We start from the raw sequence: 13,988 nt of genomic DNA on the forward strand, positions 1-13,988 counted from the left end.
GTGTTTTCAACATCGAGATGTACAACACCTTATGTTGAATACACATCTGTGTATAGGCATACATAAAAATTCAGCTCTGCGTAGCCTGACCAGAAGTGAATTTGCGTTTTTAAGCAGGATATGTTATGGGGGAACGGGCAGCTCAAGGGAGAGAGCACCAGTAACCAAACAGAAGGGAATAATCCTGCCCTGGACCAAGTCTTTTCCATCCCCAGACTCTATCACACAACTACTGTCGGATTTGGTGCCAGCACAGAAGAGACAAAGGAAAATGTTCACTTGCCTTTCAGCCACAGAATATGAAGTGTGTGTGGTTTAATACAGTCCTTTTTCAAAAAGTTCCCTCTGTCTCTGATACATTAGCAGGGATTTACAGTAGTTCTCACACATGGTCAAATGTCAGCTGGTTTTATTTGTCTACAGCCCACTCTTTGCTCTCAGAGAGGCTGAGAAACAGTCATTTTTTAAGCACTTTTTGCTCTTTTGTAATGAAAGTCAACATAGAAGTATCAAAGGGGCTACCAGTTTTTTTCAATATTGGCATTATATTTTTACCTTTAACAAGTACTCCATATGTTTTCTATAAACTACAATTATTTGCAACAAAATTCACTCCATTTTCTTTATGTTGGTCTTTCACCCTCACCAGTGTGGAAAAGAGACAGCAAATACCCAGTTTTAAAAAAAAAAAGAAAAAAAAAAGCTGAGATTTTATTTTATTTTATTTATTTCAATAGCAGCCTGTCTTCCCCTTTTGATTACTCGGGCCTGAGACTTTTGGCCAACCCTGGTAACTTGAAATCCCACTTTCTCCTTCTTTCGTGGTTCCTAACGGACCCGTCACCGCTGATGTTCTGTGGTGGTGTATCTCTGCCCTCCCATCAGACTCTTTTGCCCAACCGGGAAAATCACGGCGCTAATCCCCGCTGATGCCCCTTACCGCGTGTTAACCGGCCCCTGGCCGGCTGCCTTCCCGCAGCACCTGCAGTCGAAGCCCACCCGCGGCACGCCTGTTCTCCACAGCCCCGACGGAGCCGCCGTGCCCGCGGGGGGCTGCTCGCCGCCGCCCGGCCCTTGCCAGCCCCCGCACCCCCCGCCCAGCGCCGGGCGGCGGCGGGGCCGCGCACCCCCCAGCCCTCCCCGGCGGGCGGGCGTCTCCCCGCCCCGTCCCGTCCCCGTGCCCGTGCCCGTGCCCAGGCGCGGCGGGGCTTGCGGGCGACGTCCTCCACAGACTTTCTCCCCTCGCCGCTGGCGACCGGCGACACCTCCGACCGCCCCGCTCCTCCCGGCCCCCGCCTCCGCGCCGGCTTTGTGTGCGCGGCAGCCGCCACCTGGGGCGGCGGTGGCTGCAGGGTCCCCACCATGCCGCTCCGCGGGCGCCCCGCCGGGCTCCTGCCCCTTTGTCTGCTCTGCCTCCAGGCTGCGCTGCCGCTCCGCGGCCACCGCGGCCGCTACGCCGGGTAAGTCCGCCCGCCGCCCCGCTCTGCCCGCAGCCGCGCTCCCTCCGCTCGTTTCCCCAGCGCCGCCAGCCAGAACCGCTCGTCTGTGCGTGTTCAGGCTTTTCTTCCCGCTCCTGAGCTGTTTGTTTGCTTCTTTCCATTCGCGCTCCGGCGCTTTCCTGCGATAGATGCTCTGAGTCTGATACCAATAGGAGGGATGCTACACTGAGGTAAAAAAAACCAAACCAAAACAAAAACACAACAAACTTTTAGTGTCCTTGTAGAAAGAGAAACTGCGACTATACAGGGGGGGAAAAGTTTTAGAGACTTCACCGTGCTCTGAAATGAATGAAGATTTGTATTTTCCTTTGTGAAACGTATTTAGTAGAACTTGATAGTGTTGTGTTTTTTTAAAAAAGCTAGGCAATGTGCAATCTTACTGAATGCAAAAAAACCCAAACAGTGAGGGGACCTAATTAACCTTAACAGTAAGCAAACGAAAACTTTTACATGTATTTCAAACTAGGCGCTTTTTTCTTTCCTTTTTTTTTTTTGTTTGTTTCCCATTTAAAGTTAAAATGTGTGTTAGAAAGGGAAAGACTGAACTAAGTAGTAGTAAAAGGTAAACTGTAGTATCGTTACTAGGCTTTGCCACTGAAGTGTGTGTTCTTCTTGCCTAGTTTAGAGACTTCGTTTTTAGCAAGTATTTAACAATATAGTATCTGCAAAAGATTTATGGTGTAAATGAGAATCCAGCCAAACGCAGGAGCATTAGAGATACCAGTAGCATCTTTTCACATGTAGTACAAAATTCATTTAAACTGACCAGCAAATTCTTCAGGATAAGCACACCTCCCTGTGGAAGGAGGTGCTCTATTATTCTTTTATTTTTTTAAAGTAGCCAAGCCATGTATGTAAATTCTGCTACTAAAGTGAAGTTCAAAAAACATTCCCTGAGCTTCAAGGATTTGGTAATGTGATATGAAGCCATTCACCCCTTGGGTCACTATTAGTGACAGAAAGTAGTTAAACAATTGAGAGCTGTTTCTCCATCTCTGTTCAGGTCCTCGGATCCCAGTATTGATCTGCAGTGTGAAACCAAACCATCCACCCCAGTCAGGAGCCCTCCTCGCAGTGCTAGAAAGGAACAGGACAGAAAACTAAACTCTCCTCCAAAACCAGGGTCCCGTCATAAGTTTTGTGCAGGAGCGCTGTTCTCTCTGTCTGGAGCCCATTGCACAGTCGTGGTCTCAGTAAGACCCATTTTTTTAAAAATCAAGATTGTATTCAATTTGCTTCCAGATGACATTGAGATTAATAACAAATTCCCAGTATTGGTACATAACTTTTTCTGAATATTATTTACATAAGCTATCTAATAATCGGTGTATGAGACGTCAAAATACACATTTTAATATCCTCTAGGTTTAAGTAAGATTGTCAATCTATAATCAAGTCCATTAAAATAGAAGAAAATGCATGCAGATTCAAGTATCGTACCTCTGCTCGTTAATACAATTCACTGATTTTGTTAAAGTTTTAAAATAATTTTATTGTTTGAGAATTTTATATGCCCTGGGTGGTGTGTGTGACAGACCCACACGACTTCTCCCTGTTGATCCTTGTCCTAGAAGATTTTGTGTAGAGTCTAGCCCAGAAAAATTAGCTTCCAGAATTTGGGCAAGCACAACAAAAATCACTAATCAGAAAAGGGGCTAGAGTTCATTTTAAAAACTCTTGGTCCATAGGCAATTGTGGTAGGGGGCCAAGATACCTTTACAAGCCTTGCTGAAAATGTGGTCACATTTGTAACACAAACCAGAATGTGTACCACATGTGTAACACAAACTGGAAAAATAACCTGATATTTTTCCCACTCTACTAATATTTTCCATTTCTGCTATTCTGGCATTATTTGTGTCAATAAAAGATGATGAAAAATTAGTTTGAAGCAGGATGAAGGTTTCTTGAGAATTTTGAATATGTCTTGTCCCTTTTGAGGCATCTGTCATTAGCCCAGTGTCCTGGGCAAGATAATTTAATTTCCTCTGTGTGTGCAATTGTTTAGAAATTGTTGAGCAGGTATAGCCATCACTTTTGAACCCGGTCTTCACTCAGGGGGAAAATGTGTTTGTTAGGGACTTTTTTCAAGAAAGTCAGGAGGTGAATATAGTTTTCTGACGTTCATCCTTGAAAGAGGCGTCCCAAGCATCTGACTTCATTTTGTGCTAAAAAATGTGTCTCAGTCCTAGTCGTTTCTATCATGTCAGAAGCTGTATCATATAGGTGAAAGACATAAATATAGTTAGGGCAAAAGCATGAGAGAAAAAAAAAAAACAACAAATAAAGCAATGTAAAACACTTCTTATAAACCCAGGCCACCACTAGAAGGTACAGTGCAATTGTAGCTCTTTAGCTGAGAACTCGGACCTAAGACAATTAATTGGCATTGCACATGTTTCTCAAAACTAACTTCTCCAAACTGCATTCAGAGCAGGGGAGGTATGCCGTACGGACACATCTTTAAGCATATGTGTTCCAGATACCTTTGGGAAGTCAACAGACAGCTAGGAAGCCTGAGCAAAGAGGCAGCGGCTCTCATGCCCACTGAGTTCTTGCAAAGACTGAGGCACAGTTGTATTTGTCTTCTGCTGCCTCACACAAGGCTCAGGAGTTCAACCCGCCTCTGTGCTCTTGTGCCTCCAGGAGCTCCAAAGGAGCTCGGAGCTACTGCCTTTGCCTCTGAAAGACACTGCTAATCAGCCACCTCACAGCAAACTCAAATCTATAGTCTCATACACACGTGTTTCCTTCTCCCATTTGTGTGCTCTGTCCAAAGGCTTGGGAGTTTGACAAGGGGAGAACACATTAGGGTCTGGAGAGAGTAGATATGGTATATTCAGGAATATTTTCCAGGAGGCCATTACCAGAGGTTCAAACAGGGTCAACAGGGATAACCAAATATGTGGAACAAGTCAAGTGCCTGAAATGACCAAGTAAGCTAGGACTCTGGTCTCTAATAGAACCAATTTAGGGTGTACCATGTCTGCAAGCTTTGAGTGGCGTGGAGGTGGTGGGCAGAGATCAACTGCTCACTGTTTCTTCCAGTTACAATAAGTAGGAGGCATAAACTGAATCTAGTAGGAGCCAAGGTGAAAAGAAACTTCTTTACCCCACAGGTCTGAGAGCTGTGGAAATCCTTGCTGAAGGATGTGAAATTTTTACAAGGATTCAGGGGGTCTTGACAGGTCCATTGGAGAGAGAGTTACTAGGGATGCTACTGAAATGACATCAGGCCCAAGAGGATCACTGAGTTGAAAGTAACTGTGGGTTGGGACAGTGCTTAGTGGTAATACCGTACACTTTTGCCTTGTTACTCTTCCTCGGGTAGTTGTCTTTTGACAGATTTCCATTGTAGGGAGCTGGAGCAGATGGACTTTTTTGTGTTATTTTTTGACCAAATGCAGCAGTCTTCCTGCTTTTAGGAATCCTTTGAAGAATGAGATGGCTTCCCATTAGCAGGTCAAGATTTCTTAGGACAAAAAGCATCTCTCTCATTTGTTCTTTAAAAATCACTACTAAGGTCTTTTTACTCTAGCTCATCGACCTCCACCTGCACATTTTCTGTCCCACTCCCTGTTCTTCCAAAGCCTTTTCAGAAATGTGCTTCATCTCACTTCGGCTCTCACCTCAAATAATCAAATGCAGGCAAAGCCTGAAAAATCTTGGCCAGTTCTTCCCTAAGGTTTTTGCTGGAGGTTTTAGAGTTTTTGTAAAATATTTGATCAAGATGTTAACTCCTCCAAAATGTTATTCTTCTGTGGGTTGCAGTCCTGCAGATAATTGTCATTTGTCTTGGTCAGGTGAAGGCTAAAGTGCATTCTTACATTATCGTGTAACAACCGCATAAAATGACCTGGGAGTGATGTTGAGGTGGATAACAAGGAAACTGAAAACGGTAAATAAATCTTCTGTAATCCTAGATATAATATGCTGCAACCACTGGGACATCACATCCTGAAAACTGCATATACCAACTGTTCATGTAGATAAGCACAGATATCAAATCTGAGAGCATTCAGCAAATTTCAAGTATTTTAATGCCCATTAATATCCCTACATACCACAGCTAAGTGCCTCTGATCCCACAATACCTTACACACAATAGCTGAGAATTGTTCTGTCGCATGGAAAAAACACATGGGAGTGTGATGAAAAATAGTTGCTGAGGGAATTGAGAAGTGGAAAAGAACTCCTTCTGTGCTGTTCCTCTCTGCAGATTTTTTCCAAATGTTATAATCAGGGACTACAAGATCTGCTTTGCTGTCTAAAAAATGTTCTTTCTCTCTGCTGCTTGGCTCTCCTTCCCCACCCCCAAGTCAAAGTAAAATGTCATACAACTGGCAAAAAAAAGCATTTGGAAGGCACACCACCAGCATTAGATCAAAGTCAATAATATTAATTCAGATGAAAACCATACTTAGTGCTTCTCTGGATGGTGTCAGGAAGCTTCTAAAATGTAAAGGGCTGTGAGCTCTCTAGCACAAACAATTTTAAGTATCCTCTTTTCGAATGTAATCAAAGCACTACTGGTTCCTGAAAATAGCATAGATCAGTGAAATCAACAACTCTGGCACCTCTATACCCTTTCTCATTCCAACACTGCAACTCCTAATTTTGTGTTTTCTCATCACCTGATATTCCCCCTGCACAATATCCTTTATGTTCTGCAAGAGGAAAAATCTATAACTGCCAAGTTTTTATTCTTTTTCTCCTCTAAGTCCAGACATGTTAAATTTACCTTTTAAAATGTCTCTGCCCTTCTCATTATAAATGAGAAATACAAAGTGTTTCAGTTGCTCTTTCTTTCCCTTTTTTAATTTAAAAGAAAAAAAAAAACCACAACAAATTAGAACAAGAGTGCACATCCACATGGCACAGGTGAAGTGAATGGCAGGCGAGGACGTTCCCTGTTCATTATGGCTGTGTCTAAACGGATTTCCAGGTTCACGTCACCATGAAAGCCTGGTCCCACATGTGTCCGCCTTGGGACCCCACTGGATGGTGTTGTGGTTCCTGTCTGGATTCTGCAGGTGGAAGAGAGGGGCAGAGAGCAGGGGGAGTAAGGAAAGACTTCAAAAAATCAGAACATGGGCAAAATTTGCACCCATAAATGGGAGCTCTGAGCTTTTCCTAGGTTTCCTGTATTAGGTGCAATCTATGGTCTTCCAATAAGAATAATTCTTTGGGAAGTGCAAAACCAATTCCAGTACACATTTATGCTTTCCTTGTTTTTAAAAGTAGATATGTTACGAATGGGAAGGTAGCGTATTATTAAAGAAAATTCATGTTCAGGCTTGGTTTTGACTCCAGCAGTTATGCTCTGAAAAAAAAACCCAGGATACATTTAAGGTGTACTAAGACAAAGATACTTTAAAAAAAATAAATTATTCATATATCATATCCATCTAGACCTTCAGTCTAAAGCTTCCACTTCGAATCCACCGACTTTCACTGTTTCATGGAAATAAGCGGTCAAAGAAATACACTTTTCCCAGAGTATCTGGTACTAGTTGCAGTGAACTCCAAAGCTCTCACTTCCATACTATGTCCACTTCTAGCTGCTGCTGCTGTGAATTCAGAGTCACTTGTGAGCTTCTTAAAATGGTGTTCTCAACTCTGAATATTTTGTACAGGATCTTAATGAGCACTTAACAGGGGACAAGATACTACAGTAATTACATACATACTTTCTCATGTTAAAAACAATGGGAATCTAAACTATGTAACTCACACAAAAGACAGTAGAACTTACTTGTAGTCCAGAAGCAAAATCACAGTTCTGGAAGGAACAAATTTGCAAAAGGGAAGCTAAAAATCTGTTTTTCTTGAATACTTTGCTTAAAATTTGTAGAGAACTCTTAATTTCATAAACTGCATGGACTATATCCCACACTGCATAATACACAGAATCGCAAGGTCTCCTGAAATTCTATATCTGTAAAAATGTCATCCTTATGTCTGAAATGGCCTTACATGGTCAAAATGCCGTAGGAAACGTTTATTGCTCTATCCAGTTGAAGGTGAATGGCCACCATTAATCATTTCTCTCTATCTCCAGGAGGTAAACTCTGTCATCTCTGTTTTGCAGAACTGTCCTTCACTTACCTTTTCTCCTTGATTGTACCTCTGAATACATAACAGAAATTGTACTCCCTCTGCTATTGTAGGATGTAGTATTTAATGGGTGCACTATGTTCATGCAAAAAGTTGAGAAAGAGACAGATATTTTTATCATATATTGGGCATCTGTTCAATAGTCTTGCAAGCAAAACCTGCTGTGAGTGTGCATATAGCAGTAAAAACTGAAAACAGGCAGTGTAGTTTACCATTCAGTATTTTTACTCTTCAAGCAGTATGATTTATTTTGTGGACAGGCAGGAGATTAAGTAGAGTTTTCCTGCAGTTTGACCCTCTACACAGAAAAAAAGTCAAAATAAACAGTATTGTTACTGTCCTCTGCCCAACTAGTTTACATATTCATGCTATAAATATTATTTTTCATGCAGAAAACAACCTTCAGTTGATCCTGTACTCTCCATTCTATTTACAATGATAAGCAGGTTTAGTTGCAAAATGAGAACGAAGAATTATAATTGTACATTAGACCGCTCTCTAAAAACCCTGCTGCAGGCAAGACGCCTTACAGAACTTAACAAGACTTTTGCTGGTCTCAGATTTGCAGGAACAGACTTACAGTCAGCAAACTTCTGGAGACAATTAAGCCCAATCCTATTCTCTTTCAGTAAATTTTGATTCTGATTTAAAGGCTTTGTTCTTATGGTTGAGTAGAAAGATGTGGTTCTGATTTGATACTGGTGTTATGGCAAAAGTGCATAGATTTTAAGGGCGCTACTAGTTTATACTTCGATATATCAGATCAGAATCAGATGTTTAACAGACACTGATTGTAAGGAAGGTATCTGCAAAGAAAACCATAAAACTGCTTTTTGTGCAAGGCACCAAAGGGTAGGTGGGCCAAAGTACTCTGAACTGAAAAGATATTTGGGCCCACAAATGGATGGGGACAATACATTCCGTTCTTTCTGATACTTTGCACCTTTTGAGCTAACCAAATGAGGAGGAAGGCCAAGGACCTCACTGCTTTGTTATGGAACTAGAAGCCAGGCATTGCACATCACCCAGGAGCACAAGGACACCTGTATCTTCTCAAATCAAAGCATTTTTTATTTTCTTTATGTTCTGCAGCTCAGTTAAGGCCTCTGTGCAGGGGAGGCTATCAAAGCAGGTCTTTGAATGTGCTGTTTGTAGATGATTTGTTACAGTAAGGTTGTTCTAAGAAAAACTGTTTGCTATACGGTATATCGGGTACCTCAGGAGAGTAATGGTACAGTTTGCAGCACCTCATGGTCAACTCAGAGAGAGAAAAAGAGGCTTTTTAAATTTTAAATTTAGATTTTTGTCTTGCATTTGTATAATAACTCATGATTACAGTATCCTATAGGTTTAAGAACCTCAGGTAAGCAGTATAAAGGGTGGCACATCTTAAATACAAAACAACATAACAGCTGCTTAGGCCAGAAGACTAGAAAACTTTTTTTTTTTTGACAGACAGGTAGCATATATGATAAAACTACATCCTGTAGATGGATTTTAAATGTGAATGTTTTGACAATTTTCATTTGTTTTCTCCCAAAGCACTGAAGGTATTAACTTAGTTGAAATAAATGAACAGGTTAATGCATTTAAGTCAGGCACTGGATTATATGAGTATGGGATAGGACCCTGAAAGAAAGTCAAGCCTCGAGGACAGATGTGAGAAATGACTTTAGCAGGCCTGATGAAAAACTGGTGCTCTCTTTGATTTACTCTGCCGTACACCTACCAAGATTACCACCAGATGCTACTCTAAGGCTGCAGGGCAGCGATACAGCCAAACGCTGCTCACAGCCAGCTGCTGCCAGGGCAAGCAGTCGTGCTCCTGCTGCTCCAGATGTGCAGCCCCTGCTCAGGGACTGGCACTCCTCTGCCTACAGCGAGACAATTCTGGGAGGAAAAAAAAAGCACTTTTCTTTTTTCTAAACTAACTTTCAGCTTGCCAGGCTGTGATCTGGCTGCTGCAGCGCCTCTGCAGTGTTAGGGTTGGCACAGGGAAGGCTGTTTTATTGGTACCTGCCTGCGTACCTCAAGCCTCTCAGTCTCCCTGTGCCCATATGCACTGGAGATAGTTGTCTGAAACCAGTTAATTCCAGGTGTGAACTCCAAGGAGCACACTGTGGTTTTACCTCAGCAGAATTTGGCTTCGTGATCGATCATGACTGCCAGATTCCTCTCCAGACCAATGGCAATGAAGCAATCTCAAAAGAATGTTTCAGGCTCACAGAGAGAATAGTGGGATGCTTATTTTCCAAGAAGGACCTTCCTAAAAGTACAAAAAAAGTTAACCTTGATACTAGCCATCATCACATGTGGGCTTTTGAAACAAGGGGACTTCATCCTTCCTAATGCCTGAAGAAGCTGTAAGTCCTTTGTGTAACAAACAAGGCTAACGTGATAGTCTCTACAGAACAATAATCTCTATATTTATTAAATAGGTTGATGTTAAGCAAACAATAACTATATTTGTCAAAGAAGCAGGGAAGACATTTAAATAAGGATGTTATATTAAGAGCTGTGCCTTTTTTGTCACAGTGCAGTTTGAACAGGGAAATAAACCTTGGCTTCACTTGAACTGAATAGGACGAGAAGTCAAGAACATACTCTGCCTGACATTTGTACCAAATAACAAGACTTACCATTTAAGCACACTGCCAAGTCTGGGCTAATAAGCTGAGTGTCCCAGACGAATGAGCTCGTGTCTTTGCCAGCAGTACATAGTGTGAACATACCCTGTGGCACAAAGAGCTTGTCATGTCTTTATCTTACTCCATTATCAACAGGCTGGATCCCAAATCCATCTGCCTGTGGTAGCGACAATGCTTAAAAATATATATGGGGATCATTAATAGAACATAACAGTGAAGTAATTTGCCTTCTTTGTGAAAAATGAAGTCGTTTCGCCTTCAGTCTTCTTGGCATGGGCTATGCAGTGTCTGAGCACATTTGGTGTATCATATATCTTAGAGGTCCCAGGCAAAGAAACGTCACGTGGTTGACATCATCAACCTCTGTCAGACACACACATGACAAAGGCACTGGTCTACCCTTGGTGGATGGTTCTGAGCAGACATGGAGACAGAAACATGAGTATCACAGGCTCAGATTTGGTGAGGACAGAATGAGGGGCTTCAGCCTTTCCTTCCTTCTATGGTGTATGCTGTTTGTTGCATGAGGTAGTTACGTCTTTGAAGGCCTTACATCTATCCTCACCTGCCGAAAATGCATATCAAATTAGGAAATAGGTGTCCAGTGAGTTCAAGTGCTTTTGCAGTTCAGAAGCGTGTAAGCAGGTGTCACAGACCTGGAGTCTTCAGGACCATCCATCTCTCACCATTGCACCCAGGCCCCTCTCTTTCCTGTATGCTTAGTCCATAGCCAGTGGGTGGCATGCAGCCCACCAGCATGTCTTTTTTCCTATGTTCATCGCTCTTTCCTTTGACCTACCATCTCTTCCTCATAAGATAACTGGCACGTTTTGGCCCAATGTTGAGTGATGGACAAAAAGGCACCCAAGAAATATAGAGTCAGCACATGCTGCCACTGCCTGACAAAAGCAGAGAATGATTTGCGATGATCAGCACACGTCACACACAAACAGATAGGGAAGCAGCACAAAACAACAGAAAAATTAATTAGCTTAAGTGTCTGAGAGGTGATGGAAAAGCTAAGTACAGTCTCCTACACAGTAAAGAGTCAGTATAGACTAGTCTTTAAGGTAAATTAAGCCTTATGTCTCCTTTTTATGAGGGGCAACCTCTCCAAATAGTATAAAAGCCCCACTGAGGAAAGGTGGGTGAAGGGGTCCAGGGACCAGAAAACCTTGATCTTTTGCTTCTGCTGAATTAAACTGTAAGAGAGAGAAGACCTGAAGATTTACCCTGTCAGGCCAGATCAGGCCTACCAATTTGCAGACAGTGAGACAGTGCCATGAATCAGTTCAGGCTTACAGAATTGTAGAGAAGAAGGGATCCACACTATGCTCTGTGAAATCTGATCTTTCTGCATTGTTTTTCTTTAATCCACTGGCCATTATCTCTGCTGAAAAAATACATGTGAGCTTTTATGTATGGCAACTACACTGGGGGTGGTCTTTGAATTAGAATGCGTTTACTCACGGAGCCTGCAGCAAGTCAGGCCGGTTGCAGGCTGCACAGTTATAATGGAAAAAACAAATGAAAAAAGAAGCAAATAGGAGACAAGATGCATTCCCCTGCGTGGTTAGAAGACAAGAGTGTGAAAACTAGGAGGTATTAAGAAACAGGTTTCTAATATTCAGGTGTATTTACTTTGAAGTGCCATAATTAACTGAGGGAGGCACCATACAACACTTCAAAAGTTTATTCTGCAGGTAGTGGGTCTATATCAGATTTCAGTTTTCATGTTAGAGCTAATGAAATACAGTCTTAATGATGGAGTAGCTAATAGCTGGCCAATTAACATGCTAAATAATAATTCTGTTAAAACATATCAAATGAACAGAACAGAAAAAAAGGACTTTATGCAGGAGAAAAGTGCAGGGATCTCACTGGGGTGTGTTTAGCAACTAACAGTCCCTCTGCCCCACTGGAAAATGTTACTTTTTCATGATAAAAAATAACACAAACTTCAAGCAAAACAAAGACGGAATTCTTAAATCAGCTGTTGTATAGAGAATTTTGTTGCTTACAAGAATAAATAAATGGGCGGATTTAAGGTAATATTTTTTAAGTTATCAAATTGCATGCAGAGTATTTATTTTTAAACTGCATGGCTATAAAACACCAGATGTTGTACGATGAAGTAATGTCAGAAGAAGACTGGAATCTGTTGTCTATGAGGAACAGGCGGATGCTCGCTTTTAGCAGGGGCAACTTGCTCATAAAACAGACACTCTTCAGTGCATTCAAGACTTGTGTCCCCATTGCCTGTAGGGTTTTGTTGTTTTAAACTTAATTATTACTCATGTGAAACAGGGATAGAGGAGTTCAAAATTCAAGTTTATGATGGAAGAAGTAAGAGTTGTCTTAATGATAGGGATTAAGCGAAGGAAACGTTGCCTGTGGGGTGAGTATGGCAGCCAAAGCCAAGAGGCCTTTGCTGTTTTGGCTGCACGTTGTCTTGATGTATGGCTTAGGTCACGCCACTCTCTGTTTTACAAAATAGAAATGGAAGTACAATGAAAAGATAAATTTTTCATTTGAGATGGAAAAAAACCAAAACAAATTCTGATGTAAATGCAAAGTATCATATCATATCATATATTACGTTGCCTCTTGCATAATTGAAGTTTTTGGCAGTTTATTCCTAGCCATGTAATATGCCAGCTTTATTTTCCATTAAACTTTATGTAAGGATAGCTGGGCACAAAAAAAAATATAATGAGAAAGAAGCTACAGAAATATGGAGCTGACAATTTAATGGTTTTGTACAGCTCTAAATTTGGGTGGTATTAATTCACATAACATATCAAGTGTAGCTCAGTGTGTGCATATTTTGCATATTACAGCTTTATAGACTGAAATAATTGCAAATGAAAATTAATTCACTTTATCAATTTATCTCTGTGTACAATGTAAAAAATACAATTTAAATTGTAAGTGCATAATTGCATAAAAGGCGATAATGTGATTCTAGCTGGATTTTTAAAAATTAACCACAAAAGTGAACACAGCTGTGTATGTAGGTTCTGATTTTAGTATTTAGTGGACATGTATTGGTGCTGACAATTTAAAAAAAACCCTCTTCCATTTATAATTTTGGTAAAACCCATTCCTTCAGGTATATCAAAGTAGCTGTCCTCTTCTAGGACAAAATATAGAGCAAGGCCGAGGTTCAATATTGATCGCAGCTTTCAAAATTTTTTCACTCAAGATAAAAGAAGACAATACAAACATTCTGTATTTCTTCATGTGAAATTTAATCTCAGTCTGCTGGTCCATTTATCTACCAAAAACTCGGCAAAATTAAACAGACCAAACACATCTTTCTCTTCCCTCGCTCCGGCATTTTACCTTTAGGTGGGAAGCGAGTACATGAGAGGCTCTATCTGATAAAATCAATGTGTGCTACAGCAGCAGAAGCAGATTTTTAGTGAAAACGATGCTTAGGGGACATATCTTGGCAAGCAACAGCTCCCTGATGGAAATAGCATTTGGCATCAAAAGTTCTTTCACAGAAGGCCTCTGTACATAGTTTCTCAGTTGTCGTTTTCAAAGGACTTTTCCTTTTGCTGGCTGTGCAGGTGCTGAGCTGAGATTACAGCCTGCTGTGTAAAAACCTGCCTCTCTGTTCTCACCCCCTGTGTCTGCTTCGTTGTCCTCATGTCTCGTTGTGATCAGCCTGCAGAAGCGTTCTGGGGAGGGACCGGCATTTTACCACTTGCTGGATCAG

General features: G+C 41.5%; 1 protein-coding gene across 1 annotated transcript in view; it reads left to right on the forward strand.

The window, feature by feature from the left end:
* Positions 1-1,362: 1,362 nt before the first annotated feature.
* The window catches only part of CPA6 (carboxypeptidase A6), a gene marked incomplete at both ends in the record, with an annotated part of 76,858 nt that continues 64,232 nt past the window's right edge, over positions 1,363-13,988 (forward strand). The window contains one exon of the mRNA XM_080339058.1: positions 1,363-1,460. Within this exon, the coding sequence (XP_080195184.1) occupies positions 1,363-1,460 (98 nt within the window). The remainder of the gene's footprint in view (positions 1,461-13,988) is intronic.

Source organism: Nesoenas mayeri (genome assembly GCF_963082525.1).
Source record: "Nesoenas mayeri genome assembly, chromosome: 2".
Classification (NCBI taxonomy): domain Eukaryota; kingdom Metazoa; phylum Chordata; class Aves; order Columbiformes; family Columbidae; genus Nesoenas; species Nesoenas mayeri.